The sequence below is a fragment of the Perca flavescens genome, chromosome 7, assembly GCF_004354835.1.
Source record: "Perca flavescens isolate YP-PL-M2 chromosome 7, PFLA_1.0, whole genome shotgun sequence".
Taxonomy (NCBI): Eukaryota; Metazoa; Chordata; class Actinopteri; order Perciformes; family Percidae; genus Perca; species Perca flavescens.
This window is the reverse complement of record NC_041337.1, coordinates 23,815,911-23,840,063: the sequence shown is the minus strand read 5'-3', so window position 1 is coordinate 23,840,063 and position 24,153 is coordinate 23,815,911. Positions and strand designations below refer to the sequence as shown.

The 24,153-nt window shown below is 41.6% G+C and overlaps 1 protein-coding gene across 1 annotated transcript in view; it reads left to right on the top strand.

Annotated features, from left to right (window-relative positions):
• The window catches only part of gpr153 (G protein-coupled receptor 153), a 36,036-nt gene that overhangs the window by 3,731 nt on the left and 8,152 nt on the right, over positions 1-24,153 (top strand). Inside the window, exons 2-4 of the mRNA XM_028582853.1 lie at positions 9,560-10,190; positions 13,276-13,705; positions 23,826-24,015. Coding sequence (XP_028438654.1) covers positions 9,817-10,190; positions 13,276-13,705; positions 23,826-24,015 — 994 coding nt within the window. The 5' untranslated portion in view covers positions 9,560-9,816. The remainder of the gene's footprint in view (positions 1-9,559; positions 10,191-13,275; positions 13,706-23,825; positions 24,016-24,153) is intronic.

Genomic DNA, 24,153 nt, shown 5'->3' with positions numbered 1-24,153 from the left:
TATCTATTCAATACAGAAATTGTCTTAGCTTATCTCTCTTTACAGGAAGGTCAGAGGTCAAAGTCAGATGGAGCTTATTACTTTCTGGTGACTGTAGCGGATCGTGTTTCCATTTAGAGACTTCTGTGGCTGACACAGGGTCTTGAATCAGGGTCCTCTGGTCGGAGAGCAGGCTGCCAACTAACTCTGCCTCCCTGCTGTGCCTTAGTGAAATGCTGTGATTAAACGGAAGGGGCATTTGCTTACAACATGTTATTGTTATTGTTTCAGTCCTTGAGTATGAGCGCTGTCTGGTGTCACATGCTGTAAGTGGAGACTTTACAATGACAGAAGCTAAGCAGAGTTACTTACCACAAGATCATATGAAATGCCCATTGTCATCTCTCATCAAAATTCAGAGTGCCATCAAATAAACTGGTCTTCCAAGACAATGTTTCAGTAATAGTTGAAAATGTACCAGCTACTGCAAACTGAACATTGGCCTTTTGTTGCCCTAAATAGGCTGGAGCAGAATGCTGATGTGGACAGAAATCTCTGGGAAAATGGATTAGCTTGTATTTATTTTCATCATGTTAAATATGAGTGTTTTACTCATTGAAAAGTAGACGGGTAATTAATAGACTTAAAAACGCAGCTCAAGTATTCTTCTTTCAATGAGGCTGGTTTGGGCAAATAATAATTCCAGTTCAACATACTTGTGGAATAAAACTATTCTAATGATTTGATATCTACTGTAGATAACCACACAAACCAGCAAAATTATGCAGATAAAGTTAATAAAATGTACATCATGTTGTATTGGAATGCAAAACCTTCAAAAACTGCATAACATCTGAATGTAAATTGATGTTGAACATAATTTTTGGAATGAGAATCATACTGAACTCTAAAGTACTTCCTTGTCCATTTACCACAAGAAGTAAACACACTGTACCCCAGTAGTAATGGTCGTTTCCTGGTTTTGGTTCTGGTTGACAAAGGGCTGTGTCAAAATCACTCAATAAGGTCACCAAATGATGATGTCATTACTGTAAAGCAGCTGACTCAAGGGGATCTTGGGAAATGGAGGGGCATTTAATGTGCCATTATCCTGTAATTAACGCTTTCAGATATTTTTGTAAGTCCTCAGCAACAGTTACATGAGCTTGATTTAAGAAAAGATAAACGAGGAGTCCTTGGAGACCAGGACAGCAGTGCCAGTTTAATGCTTTAGCATGGTGTGAGTTACTATTTCACAATGAAATTTTATTTTTATATATATATATATATACATATACACACACACAAACAATAAGCCCTCTAGCTTTCATGTATATGAAAGAAGTCTGAAGGATTTTGACTGAGGTGGGAAGGCCATATTTTTGCTTCAAAGTTGAGCTGGGCAATACTCGCTGCTTTTTATGGTTTGTAATACTATGCTTTACATAAATTATAATGAAGTACGTAGACATGATGTATGAGGCCATACAGTAGGAAGGCATTCCTGGAAATGACTCAACCGACAAGTGGGAACAACAAACTGGCAATATGGATGAAAGTTTTTTTATAAAAATAGTTCATTTTTATTTTTTCCTTTTTTGACTGTGTGTTTGGGACAAAATAGCACTGTTGAATAATTTGGAAAAATCCAAAGGCATCTAGTCTTCCTTTATTCCAGGAATACATCTGTCTTAAAAAGTTAAACTAACCGTTCTAAAGAGGTCACAAATGTCAACCTCCTGTGTCTTAAAGAGGTTAATCACCTTCGTTGTCTTATTTCTGCAGGACAGTGGGCGAAAGCCAATCCTGCTGATCATTTGTCACGCAAGGAGGAACCTCTCTGGACTCTCATTGATAACTAGATAATGAGTGTTCACTAAAGATGAGTAAGATTGATAGTGTTTTGGCCTCAGAAGGCCATTGTAATCCCTCATAGGATGAAGGAGAGCTCTTCACCAGCACTTTGTGGGTGACCATGCGAACTGTAAATATCTGATGAAATGGTTGCAAGGTTTTGTATTACATTTCATACACATAATTATATTATTATTATAAATATATTATATTATTTAATAACATTGTAAATATTCCATTGAACCAATACCCAAAGATAATTGATGGCATTCATCAAGTACCCCACATGCATGCAGCAGCCTTCTTCTTTTACTGGTGCGACATTAGGCCAGGGTGGCTGATGTGGCTAATTTTCACTCAATTGCAGTAAATACCTGCAGGTCTTCGGCTAATCACTTCGTTAAACTATAAACGGTGAAAAACCTTGTGATTTCTGAAGTATCTGAAGTGACATTTTAAATGTTGCCCACTGGTTCACCATTCAGCTCTATTTGGCGGAGCTGATGTGGGACCAGCAAGCAACAAACACCACAGCTGGGTATGATTCAGGGCTGGCAACCAAGCACACTCGCCACAGAGAATGTTCTTCTCTCGCCTGTTACTTCTTAAAATCATCACCAAGATACACCTATACTATAAAAGAAGCAAAGGGTTTCAGTTACTGTCAGACTTGAAACTTGAAAATTGCTTAGAATTATGCAAATGAAAATATACTGAAGACTTCAGATGTTGGCTTATAGTAAATCAGGCTACATGTTCTGATCATGGGTATAATGATTACCTGATCAACATTTTAACATGCAGTAAGAGTAACATAGATTTTATATATATAATTAGGTTTGTGACAAGAAAGTTGTCTGTTATAAACTATGGATTATGTTTATTCATTTATTAGGATCACCTTTAGCTACTGAGTACAAACTTTCATGACTTTGAAACATAAACAGACAATAACATTACAGAGCAGTAAACAAAGGGAACTGATTACAGCCAGAGAAAATGTTTACAGATGAGAAACGGAATTTATTTAACTATAAATCAGTGTATTAGGTATTTTAGATGTTTTGTAATTGCTTTTAGGTGGGAGAGGGTAATGAATGGTCACCTCTGACATTCCCTGTATAAGGCACTTAACCCTCAAAGCTGTAGAGGACTACACTTGCAGTGGACAGCTTCCTAGCATTGAGTGTTTGTAACTGTGTAAATGTGAAGCTGCATGCTGCTACTGCTGCAGAAACGCGGACCTGCTGACTTAACTTTCAAAGTAAAGCACCTGTCATCTGTAAGCATAAGAGATGTAATATTAAACACTGAGGCCATGCTCTGGGGAAAGCATGCAGCCTCCCAGGACAGAGTATTTTCCTCTCTGTCAGCTCCAGGGATGAGTTGCTGGTCAGGCAATAAGACCCCCATGCATCACACCTGTCAGCAGGGAGCTTATAAGAGAGGTCCACTTCCTCCATTTTCTCTAGCTCCTGCCAGTTTGAAGCTGAGAGATGTAGGTCAGCATTACACATGAACACCAGCTTTCACTCTGTACCACACCCAACACACTAACCAACATTGTACTGATGAGCATTAGAGCCTTGAAAATCCTCATGTTCCTTGGAGCAGGGTTCCATGTAGTTATTGGTCTGATCTCATTCAGACACATTGTCATCCATTTTGGCCTTCGTTTCAGCCAATAAATTTGTTTCTATGCCTGCCAAAATATGTCTAGTCACACTTCCTCTCTGTATCTCGGATGATTATAGTTTGAGATGAAGAACGAAAAAATGTGACAAATGTGCAAAAAGTGATAAATTAGTCATCCAGGAGACGAAAAAGCACAGTTCCCTATGCAGCAGTTTTTAGCTGATGGTCGTCCTGTAAATGGTTTTGTACAAGCACGCTGTTGGCTCTTTTGTTTACGTTGACAGATACATTATAGTGAATGACTTATGCTGTGCCTAAATATGCATATTGAAACTATGTACTATATACTTTAACAATGGAGTCAAAAGCATTGTAATGCATACAGGTAAGCCATCAGTAGTCCTTTTCGTGTTTTCTTATATTTTTTACAGCATGCTGAAGAAAATAGTTTTGTTTTTAACAATTTTTGTTTAAAATTGCTATTTGATATGCTACTCTGAGACATAATTTGGCAAAAGTTAATCTCAGCAATTTATCTCACTATATTGTAAAACCCTGAAAACATTAGTGGTACACCTTTTTAGGAACTAAAGCATTTTAAAAAATGTACCTTTGCCATCACAGCTTGCACCCAAATGCATCATTTCCATTATTTAGATTTGTAAGCAAAGATTTATGAGACTGTAAGCATAACCTGATTTTTTTTGGGACAAAGTCTTTAGCTCTGTTGTTGTCATAGTTATAATAGATAAAGAAACAAGCATTGTTTGATGGCAGAAGTTTAAGAAATCAATTATATATTGTTCCAAGGCTGATCGTTCCACCAATTTCATCAGGTCAAAATATAAATAATTTACCGTACCTTTGCTCTAATGCGATTTTTCATGTTTGGATGTAAACAGTTGATGTAGGCCAGGGAAAGTACAAAATGAGTAATTATTAAAATGCATTTAAAGCTATAGCATGACACATTTCTGTTTCCTAATCTTCCTTGTATCAACACCTCAATGAATCTGTGCCACTCTGTTAACATTCAACATCTCGGTGTTAGAGTGGGAAAGTCTATACAGCCTGTGCTGATTTCCCCTGTGTAGAGGACAGATTTGGCTCGGAGGCCCAGGGGATTATGGGTGATGGAGCTGTTAGTTCCACTATGGTTAGAAAGCCCATCAGTCAAGTGTTAGAGTAAAACCAGTGCTACAGCTACTATAACCACTGCTATTCCTGTTACTACCACTAATACTCCTACAACTACTACTACTACTACTACTACTACTACTACTACTTCTACTTCAGCTGTATATTCTTACAGCTACTCATACATAATTGCTATTACAGCAATACTTACTTAAAGCTATTATTAACATATTTTAATTACTGAATAAAAGTACTGTATGTTGTGCACAGCAATATAGTTTGCGTGATTTTCTGTAACTAAGCATCATTGTTGTTTTTTTTTACAGTTTTAATACCAGAGTACATTAGTTTAACCTGATTTCCACCCGGATTTTATGTCTAACACTCACAAAGTTCTTGCATTTATCTTGTTCATGGCAACACAGTTAAACTGTTTTTTTCTTGTGGTCAGCTCAGAATACAATTATGAAGGGAGAAAGTGAAGAGAAAAATGGAGAGAAAGTGCAAATGAGCAGTTGATTATAATCCAGAAACCTTCAGTTAAACCAAACAAGCAGTTAAACAACAGAGCGTTTGCGTTTGACACTCAAAATTGGATGTTAACGCCATAAATTAAGATTCTCTGAATCCAATTTTGTAGTCTAGTCTGGTGTGTTATTTCGGATTGTATTGCAGAGTTAATTCACATTGTAGACAAAATCAACTGTGTAGCCAGTGTTGGAAAAGTTCACTTTCTACATGAACTAGTTCAAAGTTCAGTTCACAGATTTTAAAATGAACTAGTTCAGTTCATAGTTCATACTTTTTGAACTAAGTTCACAGTTCCAAAAATGAACTACTGTAGTTCATAGTTCTTTTTTTCCAGTTGCTGCAAGTTATTATTTTTCAAAATTATTGCCACAGCCCATATAGAACCACAGACAGCAATTATTTTATCAGTTATAACACTGAAACTATGCGTCAGTGTTACTGTAAACGACTTCACAGTAACGTTCATCAGGCAGTAATACAATATGTTCAGTTCACGTTCGCCCAAAATATGAACGAGTTCATGAACTATCATTCAATGAACGTGTTCAGGCACAACACTGTTTGTAGCACAGCACAGGGTTTAGGTGCATTTTAATCAACTCTTCTTGCATGCTTTGGCCTGGTTAGTGCTGCTTGAGGAGACAGGCTGTCTTAATTTAATTTTTGTCAGAATGAAGATTTTCAACTATCATTAATGTGTATCAACAGAACTGGTAAGATGCAGGAGAATTAGGTTGAGTCTACATAAAGGCTGGAACAATCACAGTGACAAAGGGGCAAAAGTTGCATCAAATTTGACCAGTTAAAAATACCATCCATGTGTTGTTTGTTTGAACGGTTTCCATGGTATCTCCAGCTGTTCCCAGAGGTAGAAAAGCTGCAGTTGCTTGTAAACATCCTGGAATAACCTTGTTAGACCTAATTGCAATTTCTTGTATTAATTGAAAGCTTCCATTGTCCCTCTTGAGCCTCATGAGTCACTCAAGCAGAAGGACTAAGAGTACCTTTTTCACTGCTCACTGCCTACGTTGGTACATTACAAACAAAGCTGGATGAATAGAAAAGGGAATTGTTTTGGTATATTGTGCAAATATTGTGGGGACAATTCCTTCACTGTTATTGAAATGTTTCTTATTTCTAGTTAGATGACTGGTGTTTGGCTTACCTCTGTGGCCGCTGTGCACGCATCAGCGAGCCTCTCGTCTTGCGTTTTTGAACATCTCACGCATCACCCTCGAGTGCGTGCACGGAGCGCTGAGCCAATGCCGATTAAGTACAGTACTTGAGTAAATGTACTTTCCACCACTGGTTTTTAGAGTTTTTTTTTCACTGAACTGCTATAAGTAATACTATGAGAGCATTGACAGTGAACCAAAACAGAAGAATTGCGGGCTGGAAGACCAAAACAATGAGCTGAAAGTCGCTATAAAGTCCGTATTGCTAGAGAGGAACTACAAAACCCGGTGATAATTCTCTGTGGGTTCATCACTGTGAGCGACCCCTTTCACACACAGCTAGTCATGTGATGACTACTTGTATATACCTGCAGCCACTAGACTATACGTATTCCCAGTTTCCACGTTTTACAATACTGACATGTAAAAAAGTTTAATGGAAAAAGTGTTAAAGGGGTTGGTAACATTCAGTGTTTATTTCAGCTGTGCTTTTCCGATCACCCATAGAGCTGAGTGGATTTATTTCACAAATTCACTTAACAGTTACCTGGACAGAAGATATACAGTAAATGCATTAACAGAAAAGGGTCAGGGTGACACTGTAAAGCACATTTTCACTGTGGGGAAGATGGAGAGGAGGGGTGGGGTAATCAACGGAGGAAATTCAGGTGCTGAAATTCTGGCAGCAGCTGTCTGTGAGCTATATGAGGAGGTGAAATTATGTTTTGTGAAATAACACTGAATGCTGTGAGGGAGCTAGTGATCCACTCTGGGTCCTGCTACCTGAAAATGCATTGAACTGGGACTGCCTGACAGTCGCACAAATACTTCTCAACTGCTTAACTGTTTGGTCTGTTTTCATTCTCACTGTGACCAAACTGAACTCATCATTAGGGAACCCTTCTGTTTCTTCACTGGAGAACTTTACTTGTGTATAGTCTATGGTACTAGTTTGACAAAGATGGCATTCCTGCATCTTTGTTGCTTCTAAAAACAACCTATTTAACATATGTTCCGGTATTTTGACACTGTTACTATGTTTAGTGTTTGACTCATGTGAGCTTTCAGTCTACAGTCAACAGTCCATCCCAACCACCCGGGGATTCCTAGATTAAACCTATGAATCATTCTTTTTATATCCCAGCCTGGTTTCAGGTGTTTTTTTAATGGTGTGTGATAACACTTTTTAATAGTGTGTTTTCTTTGATCTCCATAGTGAAATGTTGCTTTATTAACTTTTAATAAATCTATTTTTGTGTTTGGTTTGTCTAGATTCACACTACAGTTTCACAATTGAACGACTTAGTCACATGGACCATGAGTAGCATTTTTATTAGACAGTTAGTTAAATTTTTTAGCAGCAGGGAGATCACAACAAATCTAAAAAAGCTAGGAACACAGACGAATAAGATAAATATTCTATAACAATAATAAGGGTCAGTCCAGACTGTGGTTTGCCCTCCGTTCATTTGGTTATTCTTGGCTTTCCAAAAATGAGACACTGCTGCCTGTCAGATGTGTCCGATTTTGCCATCATTTCCAGTAGTAGGTGTGCTGATGTAGTATCATTATTGAACTCTTAACAAACTGTGCCACATTTTGCTTGGAACAGAAGTGAGACTTTGTAAGTGTTACTTGTTGCTCTCCCCTGACCAAACAGTTAAGTCACTAGAGATTAGGCACTTCTGCGTAAATATGCTGCTTCTTTTTGAGCCAGCAAAATATTTCATGATGTGTTTGCAGGACCACCTGCTCATGTTCATATGGTTACACAGGTCCTCAGGAACACATAGATGCTGCTTCATAACCTCCTGTATTAGCACTACTGGATCTGATTGGCTGAGGGATGTTTAGGGTGCCATTGGAGAGAAGAGCGAGAGAGGAGGATTAGATCAGTGGAAATGAGAGCAGTGTGTGATGGTTCTTGTCATTTCCAGTGTCCCCTCTTAGGGGCCTTGCCCAGAGCACATCAGTGTTTGGACAAGCCAAAAGACAGGAAATAGATGTGACAACACGCACCAGCTGTGCCAAGCATTTTTCACTCCACAGTGGGGGAACCAAAGTCCTCTTCTGATTATTCTCTGGCTGAAGCTGAGTTATGCTGAAAATGACCTGTAAAAACTGACCAAAATTGTAGCAAGCTATTTTTTTGTACGTACTCTTTTGATGACTCCTTGTTACAGGATTGCATAAGTTGTTGTGTCACCGTTTTTTAAGGGGTATAGGTGTAATAAAATAACAGGAACACCTTACAATATAGTGAAGCCATCTGCATCAACACTACACACTGTTGCAGTGGGGTTGAATCAGCACCTCTCTGACAGCATAAACAAAACAACACTATAAGTGGAATATGCAATTTACAATTGTTTGCATTACGGATTAATATGTTGATTATTCATCATCAAGAATAGTTATTTAGTCTATAAATTGTCAAAAATAAAAATGCACAACACAGTTTTGAAGAGCCCAATGTGAAGTCTTTCTTGTTTTGTCTGACCAAAACTCTCAAAAGATATTCAATTTACCGTGATCTAAAAGCAGAAAATCTTCACAATTAAGAAGCTGGAACCAGGGGATGTTTTGTGTTTTTTGCTTGAATGAATGAAAACTAATTAATTGATTGTTAAAATTACTGTCACTTCATTTCTTTAATGGACTACTGGATTGGTTGACTAATTGTTTCAGCAGCACTAACTGTAAGCTTTATAAAATTTTATTTTTTCGGGAGCATTCTATAGGATTGCATTTCATTATTTCTATTATTTCTTCCGCCAAAGGCTAAAAACACATCTCTTCCGACTACACTTCAGATAAAGAAGTGTGTGGGGGGAGGGGGGTATATATCTTGATGCTGCACTTTCATATGGCTCTTTGTATCATTACCTATTTAAAGCTAATGTACTTGCACTTACTACTTGTTGTCTGGAATTTGCACCTTCAAGGTTGAACACACTTAATTGTAAGTCGCTTTAGATAAAAGCATCAGCTAAATGACATGTAATGTAATGTTATTTCGTAGCAGCTCTGCTAACTGATTACTGTTGTGTCTTAGTCACACGAAATTGATGGCTTTCAATAATAACAGTAATAGTTAAACTGTTGTAATTAACATTACCCTATTACTGTAGTTGACTAAAATGACTGTTTTGTATTATGAAGGATTGTTTTGAAATGGACTGACTTATATAATTTTCTTTACATCCACTGTCTCTGATCACTGTGTGATTTCTCTTCCCCCTCTCCAGCCACAAGCTTGTAAGGGAACTGGCCCGGCCCTTTCACCCTCCCCCTCTAACATCCCACTGTGTCGCACCACTACCATGTCCTTTCCTTGCTGTGGCCATCCCATGGAGAGTGCACGCCCACCCAGATAGGATGCCTGCTTTGCCCGACGTCCTGCATCCCCTCCTGCCCATCACCACCTCCTCCTCCTCCTCGGGTGTACCTGCTCTTTCCAACAGTTCCTTGCGGCCCCCCAGGCTCCGCCCTGACCCGCTCCAACATGGTGGATGAGGTACCCACCATGAAGGATGACGTGATCAACGCCAACACGCTGGCTTGGCTGGTCTGCTCAGGCGTGTCCATCCTGGCCAACACTTGGAGCATCCTTAGCGTCAGTGCCAAGCAGAAAAAGTGGAAGCCTCTGGAGTTCCTTATCTGCACCCTGGCAGGCACGCACATCCTCAACATGGCCATCCCCATCACCATGTACTGTGTCATAACGCTGCGCCGTCAGCACTCCAACTACGAGTGGAACGAGGGTCTGTGCAAGATGTTTGTCTCCACCTTCTACACTCTCACATTGGTCACTTGCTTCTCCGTCACCTCGCTCTCTTATCACCGCATGTGGATGGTGCGCTGGCCTGTGAACTACAGGTAAGACATTTGAGTCTGTTGTTCATAAAATAAAAATTAAATTGTCCTGTTTTTGCCTGTTCAGATTACGTGCTTAATTTAGGTGGGACCATTTTCAAAGGCTAATTTCACCCAAATTACAAATGTATATGTTGCAGTATCTACACAGGTATCATACCACAATGCCTATATTCAGGTTTTGAGATATGTCTCTGAGATTTCTGGCTCCGGCCCAATACAATAGAGGTGAATGGGATTTTTTCTGTGTTATGCTCACAGCATAAAAACAAATCTACAGTAACATTTCTTTCCTGAAACAATGTCCTGCCTAGAAGAAGAAGACACACTTTATTAATTACAGGGGGAAAATTCAATTTTTTAACATGAATCTGTGTTTTACTAATCTAGATACTGTAGATACCTTTTTTATAGATTCTGATAGGTTACAGTACTTACTTCAATCATCCATTTTTCCCGAAATTTGTAGCAATAGAAATTTTGAATTCTGTCCCCCTGCAAGACTTTCCATAAACACACATCTGCCAAAGCCACCTTGAAAGACAACATTCTGACATTTTAAGCGACACATTTTGTTGCCCTCGCTGCATTTCTGAGCAGATCCCTTAGATGGGATGGGGCCGTAGTTTAGATTAGTGTCACCTGTCAGCCTGTTTACCTCAGTTTTTGAGAGGGATGCTCTGCGTCAGGTGAGACGTCTCTCCTGCCAACACATCTACTGTTTGCAGTTATTTGGGGTAACGCCATGTAAAACCCTCTAGACTGAGCATCTGCCTGCTCTAGCATCCAGCTTCATCTGGCTCCTCATAACAACTGATATTACGAAGTAACACTGAATAATAAAAGACCAGGGTCACCTCACATTAACAGCCAGAACCCTGTTGCAGTAACACCATTTTGGTCTTGTTAGACTCCCAAGACATCTGCTGTTGACACGTAATCCGATGTTCTGAACATTGCTGCTTTCTTTGAAACAAGATGATGCTATTTCTGTCCGTGTTCAGGAATGCACAAGTGCTGCTTTAACATAACATAACATAACCTGTTCTGATGATTATTAAGAAGCAGCCATTCTTTTCTTCCTTTAGGATCCAGTGCTTTTGGCCACTGTTTGATGATTTGAAGCACACCTCCGAGGTTTTGGCTTTGTTATTCATGGGTAGATTCTGGTCATCAGGTGCAGAACAATCACTTGCACATGAATGCATTTGTAGAGCAGATACTGTGGCAAATACAGGCTGTGCACATGAAATTCATTTTTGCACAATACAAACAAGCTACTATAAGGGTTATTGAAATGGTGCAGAAACTAGTGCTGTGGTACATGTGGTGAAGATCAGTATTCTGTTGCCTCGCTCTTCCTCCTCTGCTGAAAAACAAAGTGATTTTACTTCTTGTGGCATCAGGCCTGCAGATGCACAGGCTATAGTCAGCTTGGCCAATTTAGCAGATAAGCAGACGTTCAAATAACATATGCAAACTTCCTTTTGAATCAATGCTCAATCTTGCTATCTATATTGCTTGTGCAGCTGCCATTATTGGCTGATGCCCACACAGAGATATCAGGCTTTACTCAAATGCTATTATCTCTCGTCATCTGTTCTCACTCATCTGACAATATTCTCCCTCATCTCCTGTCTGCAAACATTGCCTTTCCTCTCCACAGCTCCTATTCTTGTTTCCAAGTCACTTTTAACAATGATATGGTGGACTGATAGCTCAGGCGATGCACTGTGTAATTGCTGTTCATCTTTCATTTAAATCGCTCCATGTTTGCCCTGCTGAGGTAGCATGGCTGCCTTGTCTCTGACGTTAACACACACCGTAGGCCTGAATTATGAATTCCAACCTTGTACTTCGGCAGCTGCTCTCATCATCCTGCGCTCACTATCTTTTTAGGAGCTTTTTTCCATCGCAACACTCTCTCCGGTAATAGATTCAAGCAGCTTGGTGACGTAATGTCCCCATCATACATACCCCAGGCACATTCAGGAAAGGCTAGCATAATTACTCACTGTGACAACAAGCCATACTTGTCTTTGGACAAAGCCATAGTGCAAAGATAGAGGCTCCTCCTGCCCCCTCTGGGCCACTCATAGTGTCAGTGCATGGAATCTAATGCATTACTAGTTACAAATATTTGTAACTAGATTAATTTTATATCTAGCCAGTGCTCCTCCAGAGGATTTTATTGAGAGGAAGAAGAGGATAGGAGACATGTGGTTTGGCTCTCTTAAGGGAGACAGATTGGGTTTCTCGCCCAAACTCCTCCTGGACAACTGACGGACACACAGAGAATTTACTGTGTTCCTTCCCAACACAAATGAAGCAGCAGAGGTAGATTTATGCAAATTGTCTACATGTCCCTTCATTAGTCCATTATTATATCCACTTTTAATGGATGCCAATTTATAGATGCTGGACCTAAGTGAAAATCTTTTTTTTTTTTTTTTTAAAGCCATGTTATAGACTGTGTTCTACAAGCTAAAAAAAATGTTTTGGCCTCTGTATGATTTGTGGCTGATGCCTTAAACAGCTCAACACAACTTTAGTGCAAATGTTTTGGTAGGATAGCACAGTCTTTTCTCAATTATTGGAAATGAGAACACCAGTAACTGCCTGCCATATTTTCAGATGTACATGCTGTTCCAAACCTTGAAAATTGCCACACAGCCAGAGGACACAAACTTACTTTTACACATAAAAATTACTTGGAGGTGAGAGGAAATGGAAATCACTTCGTGCTGAAATAGACCTAACTGACAAATAGACCGAGGGTTGTGAAAAGCAATCTTTTGCCATCAGCAAAACATTAATTTCCCTTCATTCAACTCCAGTTTATCTAAATGATGAATATGTGGGATAGTGCTTTTTCAGCTTATATGTCCCATGTGCAGATCTGCTACATTTATTGTGTAGTTTAAGGTTCTCACTTATATCCGATCAATTAGTATCAGAGTCAAAGTCCACAGATTTAACACTCTTAAGACCTACAGGACATACACAGCAGGAAAAAAGCCACAGCCCATTTTAAGGCCTGACAGCAGTTCAACTTATGTTACGCTAAAATCTGTGGTTCTGCTTCCAGGTTGAGTAACACCAAGAAGCAGGCAGTGCACACAGTGATGGGCATCTGGATGGTCTCCTTCATCCTGTCCACGCTTCCAGCAGTGGGTTGGCACGACACCATCGACCGCTTCTACACCTCTGACTGCCGATTCATTGTAACGGAGATTGGTCTGGGCTTCGGTGTGTGCTTTCTGCTGCTGATCGGTGGCAGCGTAGCCATGGGTGTGATCTGCATCGGCATCGCTCTCTTCCAGACCTTCTCCATTCAGGCAGGCCACAAGGCTGACAAGAACAAGTTCAATGTCCCCACCATAGTGGTGGAGGACGCCCAGGGGAAGCGCAGATCATCCATCGATGGATCGGAGCCACTCAAGACGTCACTGCAGATCACCTACCTGATCAGTGGAATCGTCTTTATCTACGATTTCCTGACTGGCTTCCCCATACTGGTGAGTACAATGCCTAAACATGATTCCATTTAATGATGGAGCTGCTCTAAGAACCAACAAGTTAAAAGGTCTGGCTGATATATAAAAAGGGCATTTGTGTATTACCATGGGCTCCGTCATGTTGGCTAACACGTCAAACTTCACTCGCAGATGTTGGACTTCTGGATCAGTTGTGACTGAGCGTGTGTGCTGTCACGCATTCATGAGTGTTGTGTAAAATCTCTAGAGTTTACGTAGCCCCAAATTGCGCCTCTCGTGTTTTATCATGACATTATATTCACAGAGCTAAGCATCTATTTTTCTAAAACGCTAATCCCTCGTGATCTTTCAAAAAACCCAGAAGGCCATTAAACAACACTGCTTGCCCGTTTGGAGGGTATTTCCAGAACTGTTAGTCTCTTCTGCCATTTGGATCAAAAAAGATTTTGTCTTCTGCATAGTAAAATACTTTGTTCAGTTTCTTCCCAAGTTGCAACTGTATTTTCTTTTCCAAACAAAAGAAACATATCTATTTGCTTGTTTCATTTGATGCAAGAAAACTATAAATGCATTTTTATATTTACCAATACAATTTACATTTTATAAATATTATATATAAATATTATAATCCAGATAATAAAAATATAATAGGATAATAAAACCTTCAGTGTCTGTGATGTGTTGAACAACGAGACAATTATAGCCCAAAAAAGTCCTGACCACTTTCTAGTGTAGCTTTAAACCTGACAAAATAAATTCATATAAAGTATTGTTTGTACAGTACATATATATACGCAGCTTTTGTTATGATAATGACTAACAGCTACTCGCAGCAAGAACTTGCATCTACAGTATTTTAATGGTAGTTGTTCAGATGGTGTGTGTAGAAAGAAACACACAGAGAGCTATGGCTGATGGCAGCCATTTTTGTGACCTCATCGTCACTCAGACTATTTGCTTTGGGTGAGGAAGGTTAATTGAGTTAGCACTGGAGAGAGAGATGGTGTACAGGCTCAAAACAAAGGATTGGCTAGTGCCAGGCCCGCCATCAGGAATTATGGACAGGGGCACAAAATTTTCCAAATTCAGCCCTTCATCCAACCAACTCTTTTGCATGGGCTGGGGTCATCTGTACCATTTGACCCCCTCCACCCCCCTCCTGACAGCAGGCATGGCTAGTGCTGCAGGTTCCCAGAACTAATACTGATCTGGGAAAGACTGCTTTTAGATTCTATGCACCGTACATTTGGAATTAATGAATTGCACTTTAAAGCTCGATATTCTGGTTCCAATGGGTCAATTCAGAATTCTAGTCAAAACCCTGATTTGAGTTTAGCTGTGACTGTTTTTCACTTGTTTTAATTGACTTATTGTATTATATTACTTGTATTTATTATGTTTTTATTATAATATCTTTGTAACTATAACAATTTACATTGTACATTAAAATTGTTGCTTTATTTTATGGACTTAGGTCTCTCTTGAAAATGAGATCTCCATCTCAATGGTAATACCTGATTAAATAAAGATTTTTTTTTAAAGAAAAAAGAAAGAAATTAAACATTAAGCTGAAATGGTTTGAGAGTAGAGTTTATCCACTGTAGCTCCTGTAACCATACCATATTGTTTTATTATTTACATGAATTTAAATGTTTCAGCTCATCTGGGGTTGTAAGTAGGTTGGGCTTACTGTGTGTGTCTTTTATATACAGTCTATTGGAGGAGGTAATGGGTTCTCATTGAATTCTGTTTATAATAATAACAATAGTAATAGCAATCATAATGAAAAGAAGAATATTCAACACAATTCAAAAAATCTCCAACAGTGTAACTGATCCCGGCCTGTGTGTGGGTCACAGACCTATTCCAGGTGTCCCAGGTACAGGTCACAGTTAAGCTCTGTAATCATCTTCCCTCTGTTGTCTTTTAGGGATCTCCAGGCTTTAGAAATCCCTATTTCCTAGGGAAACTAATCCTTCAAGTGCATTATCAGTGGGTGAATAAGCTCTGTTTCAGTGTGTCACCATTTGGTTTGCAAATTCCACCCTCAGGTTCTCATTTATTTTTAAACAAGTCAGTTCATTGGTTGTCTATGCAGACTTGAGTGCCTGTGGAAGGCTCAAGGCCTATTGCTTGTGATGCAGCCAAACCAGCCATCCTGTCAACTTAAAAGCAAGTCACCATGGTAGAGCCATATTTTTCGTAAGGAAAATGTACTTTGACGGATTTTGTCTTTTGTTAAAGTACCCTCTGCTCATTTTCAACACACCGATTACAGTCTGAATTCTTTTACTGCAAGTGTCTATTTTAATGGTAGAGGTTTCATTAGATGTGATTTGACTTGTATATGGTATCACTTAAGTAAGTGGGAGAACATTGTGTGTCAACGCATCAGTTTATATATAATGCGTTGCCTCAGTTCTGTTATTGTTTGTACAAGCCATCTGTTAGTACTCATTTTTTAACATTAGACAAACCTTTTTTTAATTAAGTGTTGTACACCTGAGGCAAGTCAAACAGAAACTTCTGCACAAGCCTTTGATGTTGAAATCTGAGGCACACAGCAAGATAACTAGTACTTTGCCACATAATCATAGGGTAAATATACTTTTGTGTTCTTAATTGCACAGTTGTCATTATTTGCTTCAATTCCAGCAATGACCAATAACAAACCTCCAAGAAATGTGGCCATTTGAGTTATAATAACATTGCCCTGGAATGCTGTGTGGACTAGCCAGTCCCTCCTCGCTGTGGATGAGCTGGCAATACGAGCCTACATTGTTTTAACACTTTCTCTTAAAGACCTCAAGCTAGAATCTTTATGTATGTATGGATGTATGGATGTATGTATGTATGGCTTCCTGTTTTCTGTAGAATTATACAAATCTGCTAAAATCTTTACTTTGCCTAAAATTACTTGCCCTGCAACAAGGAACATGTAGGGTCCATGGGATTTTGCAGAGATGGTAGCATGTCAGAGTTTGCACGAAAAAAGAATGTGATTAAAGGTATAAAGACAAAATGAACTAAATTACCGGTATTAAATCTTTGCCGGTAAGAGCAATTACTCCGCATTAATGAGCTTACAGGTCTTCAGGCACCACAGCTGCTGTTTGTTGTTCAAAAAGAATCTGAACACTGGGAAATGCTTTTTAATTAATTAGTGAATTTCAGGAAATGCCACCATTTCTTTGTATAATGCCTCTGCTGTTATTGTGTGCTGCTTAATTAGTGTTTGTCATGTTTTCTTGTAAGGTTTACCAACATCCCGCCTCTATACTGAGATGTTTGAGTTCAGGATCAGAGGGAAAACCGCATTCTTGTTGCTTCATAAGCTGGAAATTGATTTGAAAAGACTTTTTTACAACAACATCTTATTATGTTTGTGTGTGCATAACAGAGAGGGTAGAATATGACTGATGAAAGATCCTATTTCCAGTGCAATGACAGAAACAATAAAAGTTGTGCTAGCTGTCTTTATGACCTGATGTAATGAGCTATTTAAATGCATGGAAAGCTGTAGCACAAAAACAAATGTATCCAGTTAGACTGCGAAATACTGACATATAGATGTATGAACAGAACAGAATAGTATCACCGCATTATAAATGCTAACAAACAAAACAAAAACAGAATTATTTATATGAGCATATACTTAAGAGCTGGACAGTTAGTTGATGTACTGTTTATACTCCCAACCATTGGCAATTTTAGACCCTTCATCTCAGCCCCCCATTTGTTTTTAAATCAATATTAGTGTTTCAAGTTCTAGAGTTTGCGACCTTGTCTGTTAGTGACAGAGGACAAACAATTACAGGTTCTAAGGGCTTGAAACAGGTTTAATATCATGTGTGTCTGTCGCCGATGCTATTCACCTGTAACCCAGTCAAGGAAAGGGTTAACAGAAACGTAGTTTTGGCCAATCGGAGGTGGTTGTGCCAGACTCAGAGTCTCTAATCTGTCAGAGGGAGAATCTGATTGTGGTTGTGAAGTTTAATGTTGGTAGTCCCCAGAGAAGAAGTTGGTCATTTCATGGTGTAGATTAGAACCCAAATTAAAACGTAAGCAACTAAAATTGCTGAATGTTAGAACATTGTATCAAATTGGTGGTTGTTACTGTGACTTATAAAGTGTCAGGTTTAGTGTTAATAGTGTCAAAAAACGTTAGCTGACGTTGTTGTTCAGTGGCTATGGGGGGGGAGGTTAACACTTTGGCAAGGCACTATAACCGTGTCACATTCTCATTAGGGGTTGAGCCACCCTAAAGGTCTGATCCTAGAATTGCCCCTGCTCCCAACATTTTTATATAAAAATTGAAAGGCGTCATGAGATGTTATATTTAAGAAACATTGGCTTCCATATATTTGTTTATCTAAGATATTACACTTATGCAACACCAACACTCATTATATAACTCAAGCAGTTACATCATTCCCCCTTGAAATGGTCGTGTAGTAAAGTTCATACAAGTCATTGGATGTCACTTAATTAAATATCCTGTTATCAATTTATGGGTTGTAAGAGTATTTTTCGAGATTAAAACAGTGTGGTACACTGATATAAAGTCCACCACTCATAAGCTAAGAACAATAATTAATAAGTACTCATCAGTGAAAAATACCAGACTCCTGATGCTTTGTAAAGCGTTAATGACATTTCCTGATTCCAGAATGAATGTTTTATTATTACTGTTATGCTCTGTGGCTGAATGTGTGTTAAAATCAGCAGGTGATGTGTTCCTATAGAAAAAATAACCTGTTTACCTACAGTCACTTCTGTTGTCTCCACTGTCTTTGGTTTACAAGGCAGTTTTTAGACTTGGTCAGCTCAGTAGAGAAACAAGATCAATTTCAGGTTGAGACTTTAAAATTGCATCAAGTCACGTAGTTATGCTGCTGCTGTGTGGCTGGTGCTCGAGTTCAAGGTATTACCAGAGGAGGTAATGCCTCAATCAATCAATCAATCAATTTGATCAGTGTCTTGGCCCGATGGATTAGACTCTGAACCTATCTACTTTAATGATCAGATAATGCCCTCTGTTGCTTCATTGAGGATGATAACTCATATTCACTCTGCTTGTTGTTAAAAGGGGTCATGCCCTAACCAAGGTCACTTTTCCCTACACCAAGAAGCGTTTCAGTGTGTGAATGCAAAAATGAATAAATAAGATTATTAAATGCACCTACTTTCATTCAAAATCCAAGTGTCCTGAATGCATCAGAACCCGTTTCTGATCCATCCATCCATCTTCGTCCATCCGGTGTCGGGTCGCGGGGGGAGCAGCTCCAGCAGGGGACCCCAAACTTCCCTTTCCCGGGCAACATTAACCAGCTCCGACTGGGGGATCCCGAGGCGTTCCCAGGCCAGGTTGGAGATATAATCCCTCCACCTAGTCCTGGGTCTTCCCCGAGGCCTCCTCCCAGCTGGACGTGCCTGGAACACCTCCCTAGGGAGGTGCCCAGGGGGCATCCTTACCAGATGCCCGAACCACCTCAACTGGCTCCTTTCGATGCAAAGGAGCAGCGGCTCTACTCCGAGCTCCTCACGGATGACTGAGCTTCTCACCCTATCTCTAAGGGAGACGCCAGCCACCCTCCTGAGGAAACCCATTTCAGCCGCTTGTACCCTGGATCTCGTTCTTTCGGTCATGACCCAGCCTTCATGACCATAGGTGAGGGTAGGAACGAAAACTGACCGGTAGATCGAGAGCTTTGCCTTCTGGCTAAGCTCTCTTTTCGTCCAACGGTGCGATAGATTGAATGCAATACCGCCCCGCTCGCCGATTCTCCGACCAATCTCCCGCTCCATTGTCCCTCACTCGCGAACAAAACCCCAAGGTACTTGAACTCCTTCTCTTGGGGTAAGGACTCATTCCCTACCTGGAGAAGGCATTCCATCGGTTTCCTGCTGAGAACCATGGCCTCAGATTTAGAGGTGCTGATCCTCATCCCAACCGCTTCACACTCGGTTGCGAACCGATCCAGTGAGTGCTGAAGGTCGCAGGCCGATGATGCCATCAGGACCACATCATCCGCAAAGAGCAGCGATGAGATCCCCAGCCCACCAAACTGCAACCCCTCCCCACCCCGACTACGCCTCGATATCCTGTCCATAAATATTACAAACAGGATTGGTGACAAAGCGCAGCCCTGGCGGAGGCCAACCCTCACCTGAAACGAGTCCGACTTACTACCGAGGACCCGGACACAGCTCTCACTTTGGTCATACAGAGATTGGATGGCCCTGAGTAGAGACCCCCTCACCCCATACTCCCGCAGCACCTCCCACAGTATCTCCCGGGGAACCCGGTCATACGCCTTCTCCAAATCCACAAAACACATGTAGACCGGTTGGGCATACTCCCAGGCTCCCTCCAGGATCCTTGCAAGAGTGAAGAGCTGGTCCGTTGTTCCACGACCAGGACGGAATCCGCATTGTTCCTCCTCAACCCAAGGTTCGACTATCGGCCGAACCCTCCTTTCCAGCACCTTGGAGTAGACTTTACCAGGGAGGCTGAGAAGTGTGATACCCCTATAATTGGCACACACCCTCTGGTCCCCCCTTTTTAAAAAGGGGAACCACCACCCCAGTCTGCCACTCCTTTGGCACCGTCCCAGACTTCCACGCAATGTTGAAGAGGCGTGTCAACCAGGACAGCCCCTCCACACCCAGAGCCTTGAGCATTTCTGGACGGATCTCATCAATCCCCGGGGCTTTGCCACCGTGTAGTTGTTTGACTACATCAGTGACTTCCGCCTGGGAAATCAACGACAATCCCCCGTTATCCTCCAGCTCTGCCTCTAACATAGAGGGCGTATTAGTCGGATTCAGGAGTTCCTCAAAGTGCTCCTTCCACCGCCCTATTACCTCCTCAGTTGAGGTCAACAGTGTCCCATCCTTACTGTACACAGCTTGGATGGTTCCCCGCTTCCCCCTCCTGAGGTGGCGAACAGTTTTCCAGAAGCACTTTGGTGCCGACCGAAAGTCCTTCTCCATGTCTTCTCCAAACTTCTCCCACACCCGCTGTTTTGCCTCTTTCACGGCAGAGGCTGCAGCCCTTCGGGCCCTTCGGTACCCTGCAACTGCCTCCGGAGTCCTCCGGGATAACATATCCCGGAAAGACTCCTTCTTCAGTCGGACGGCTTCCCTGACCACCGGTGTCCACCACGGTGTTCGTGGGTTACCGCCCCTTGAGGCACCTAAGACCCTAAGACCACAGCTCCTCGCCGCAGCTTCAGCAATGGAAACTTTGAACATTGTCCACTCGGGTTCAATGCCCCCAGCCTCCACAGGGATGCACGGAAAGCTCCGCCGGAGGTGTGAGTTGAAAGTCTGTTGGACAGGGGCCTCCTCCAGACGTTCCCAATTTACCCGCACTACACGTTTGGGCTTACCAGGTCTGTCCAGAGTCTTCCCCCACCCCCTGACCCAACTCACCACCAGATGGTGATCAGTTGACAGCTCTGCTCCTCTCTTCCCCCGAGTGTCCAAAACATACGGCCTCAGATCAGATGAAACGATTATGAAATCGATCATTGACCTTCGGCCTAGGGTGCTCTGGTACCAGGTACACTTATGAGCATCCCTATGTTCGAACATGGTGTTCGTTATAGACAATCCATGACTAGCACAGAAGTCCAACAACAAACAACCACTCTGGTTTAGATCAGGAGGCCGTTCCTCCCAATCACGCCTCTCAGGTGTCTCCATCATTGCCCACGTGTGCGTTGAAGTCCCCCAGCAGAACAATGGAGTCCCCACTGGAGCCCCATGCAGGACTCCAGTCAAGGTCTCCAAGAAGGCCGAATACTCCGAACTCCTGTTTGGTGCATATGCACAAACAACAGTCAGAGTTTTCCCCCCACAACCCGCAGGCGTGGGAGGCGACCCTCTCGTCCACCGGGTAAACTCCAACACAGCGGCGCTCAGCCGGGCTTGTGAGTATCCCCACACCCGCCCGGGCGCCTCACACCCTGGGCAACTCCGGAGAAGAAAAGAGTCCAACCCCTATCCAGGAGTATGGTTCCAGAACCGAGACTGTGCGTGAGGTAAGCCCCACCAGATCTAACCGTAGCGCTCCACCTCCCGCACCAGTTCCGGCTCCTTCCCCCACAGAGGTGACGTTCCACGCCCCCAGAGCCAGCGTCTGCCGCCCGGGTCTGGTCCGTCGAGGCCCCCCGACCTTCACTGCCACCCATGTGGCATCGCACCCGACCCCAACGGTTCCTCCCACAGGTGGTGGGCCCATGGGCTGGAGAGATGGGAGCCACGTAGCTTGTTCGGGCTGTGCCCGGCCGGGCTCCGTGGCAAACCCGCCACCAGGCGCTCGCTGACGAGCCCCCGTCTGGGCCTGGCTCCAGACGGGGCCCCGGGCTTCCGGGCAGGGTCACTCCATCTCTGCCTAGCTTTTTCATTGGGGTTTTTGAACCATTCTTTGTCTGGCCCCTCACCTGAGACCACTTTGCCTTGGGAGACCCTACCAGGAGCACAAAGCTCCAGACAACACAGCCCTCAGGTTCACAGAGACACACAAACCTCTCCACCACGATAAGGTGATGGTTCACGGAGAATGTTTCTGATGAATGTTAAAAAAGCACAGACAAAACATCTTAATTTTTTATTTCAAGCTTTCAGCTTTGTTCTTGGCATATTATTCCCTGAACTCTATGAATGGGACATGGAATCACTTTTAGACGCACAATATAAAATATATAATTCCTCTTCTTTGGTTCAGACTGTATATTTATAATGGGTGTTCACATGCTTTATAGGATTCATTGGACAGTTGTTACATAGTCAGTGTTCAGTCGTGATGTGACTATACATTACATCTACATTTGATCATACTTTGAACTCAGCTTGCTTTAAATGGCAAGTAAGTAAAGTAAGGGCTGAAATGATTAGTCAATTAACCAATTTAGTCAATTGGCAGAAAAACATCTGCCTACTGTTTTGGTAATTGATTTAATTGTTCAATGGACACTCAGCAACCTTTGCCTGCTGAGAGCACTAGGTTAAATACTAGAAAACAGAGGGTGTGGTGCAAGTATCTCTTAAGGGTTTTAACTTAGACACTTCTCACGGCAGATCTTTCACTGAACAACAACGCATAACATTCAGAATAGATAGTGTAATGCAGGTTCTGTCATCTGGATCTTCATATTCTAAAAGTGACTTGAGTTATTTGATACTCTAAATGCAGTATAGCAGTAGTAGGTAGTTACACTGTGTCTAGCCCATAAGTTTATGACATTGTACAAAACTTTGCTATGATGCGGTTTGGTGTCTGAACTGCTGAGAGTGCTGTTTCCAAACGGCAAGTTTAAACTGTTACATTTGACTGTTGAAGTAGTATAATAGACTCTAAAAGATAAGTGTAGTACCCATTCAAGGAAGTCAAGTTATGTATCTGCACTTGCTCACTTTGCTAATTTAATCTAATCAATGATACTGTGTTTAACATCCTCAAGTCACCACTGCATGATAGTACATTATTGTTTGGATGTCTGATTTGAGTTTTGTTTCATTAATAAATACACCCATTTACACCTGGAACCCCAGTGCAACCACAGAAGTATACAGTAGTGCATGTATCGATGTATTAACTATGTTCCAGACAAAACTAGAAGGGCACTCAGAGAGCGCAGACCTGCGTCTCACAATGTTAATGCAGTGTGAATTTTCCAAGTCGGGAACACATTTTTCCAACTATTCCAACACCACATGAATGCAGCACAAATGCCCTCTCTCGCAATATTAACAAAAGTGAAAAATAATTTGTGTATCCGTCCCGAAATTCTGATCCTCTTCAGAATTGAATGGGTGCTTTCTTAGCCCATGCTACACCCTTCCAAGTTTAATAAAAATCTGGACAATAGTTTTTTCCATTATCCTGCTGACAGACAACAAACCAACAGACAAACCAAACCGAAAACATAACCTCCTTGGCGGAGGTAATGAATACTAGCTCTGTTCTGCTTTGTACTGGCCTGTCCACCTAATCTGTGTTATTAGTGCTCTGATATCGCTGAATGGATTTAAATGAGACTATGGAATTTAACATAGTAAGCAGCAGTCCTTTCCATACAGTATAACAGCTGATTATGTTTTTCTAACCCTTTTGCTTACTTACTCTGCCCAGGTGGTGAGCTTTGCAAGTCTGAAGTTTGACCGCTCCTACAACTGGATGGTGTTGTGTGTGCTGTGGTGCTCCATTGCCCAGTCCATCCTGCTGCCCATGTTCCTCTGGGCTTGTGACCGCTATCGGGCTGACATCCGCATGGTGTGGGAAAAGTGCGTCGCCATCATGTCCAACGACGACGTGGATGAGGGTAAGACACTGTCAGAAGTCTCCCTCCTGTCCTGCCTCCTTTTTTCCCCTCCTCTTCACCTGATGATGAGCATATGGACGATGATTCCTATTACCTAAGACAGCTCAGTGAAGACTAGTAAAAGCGCTAAAGAGTAGC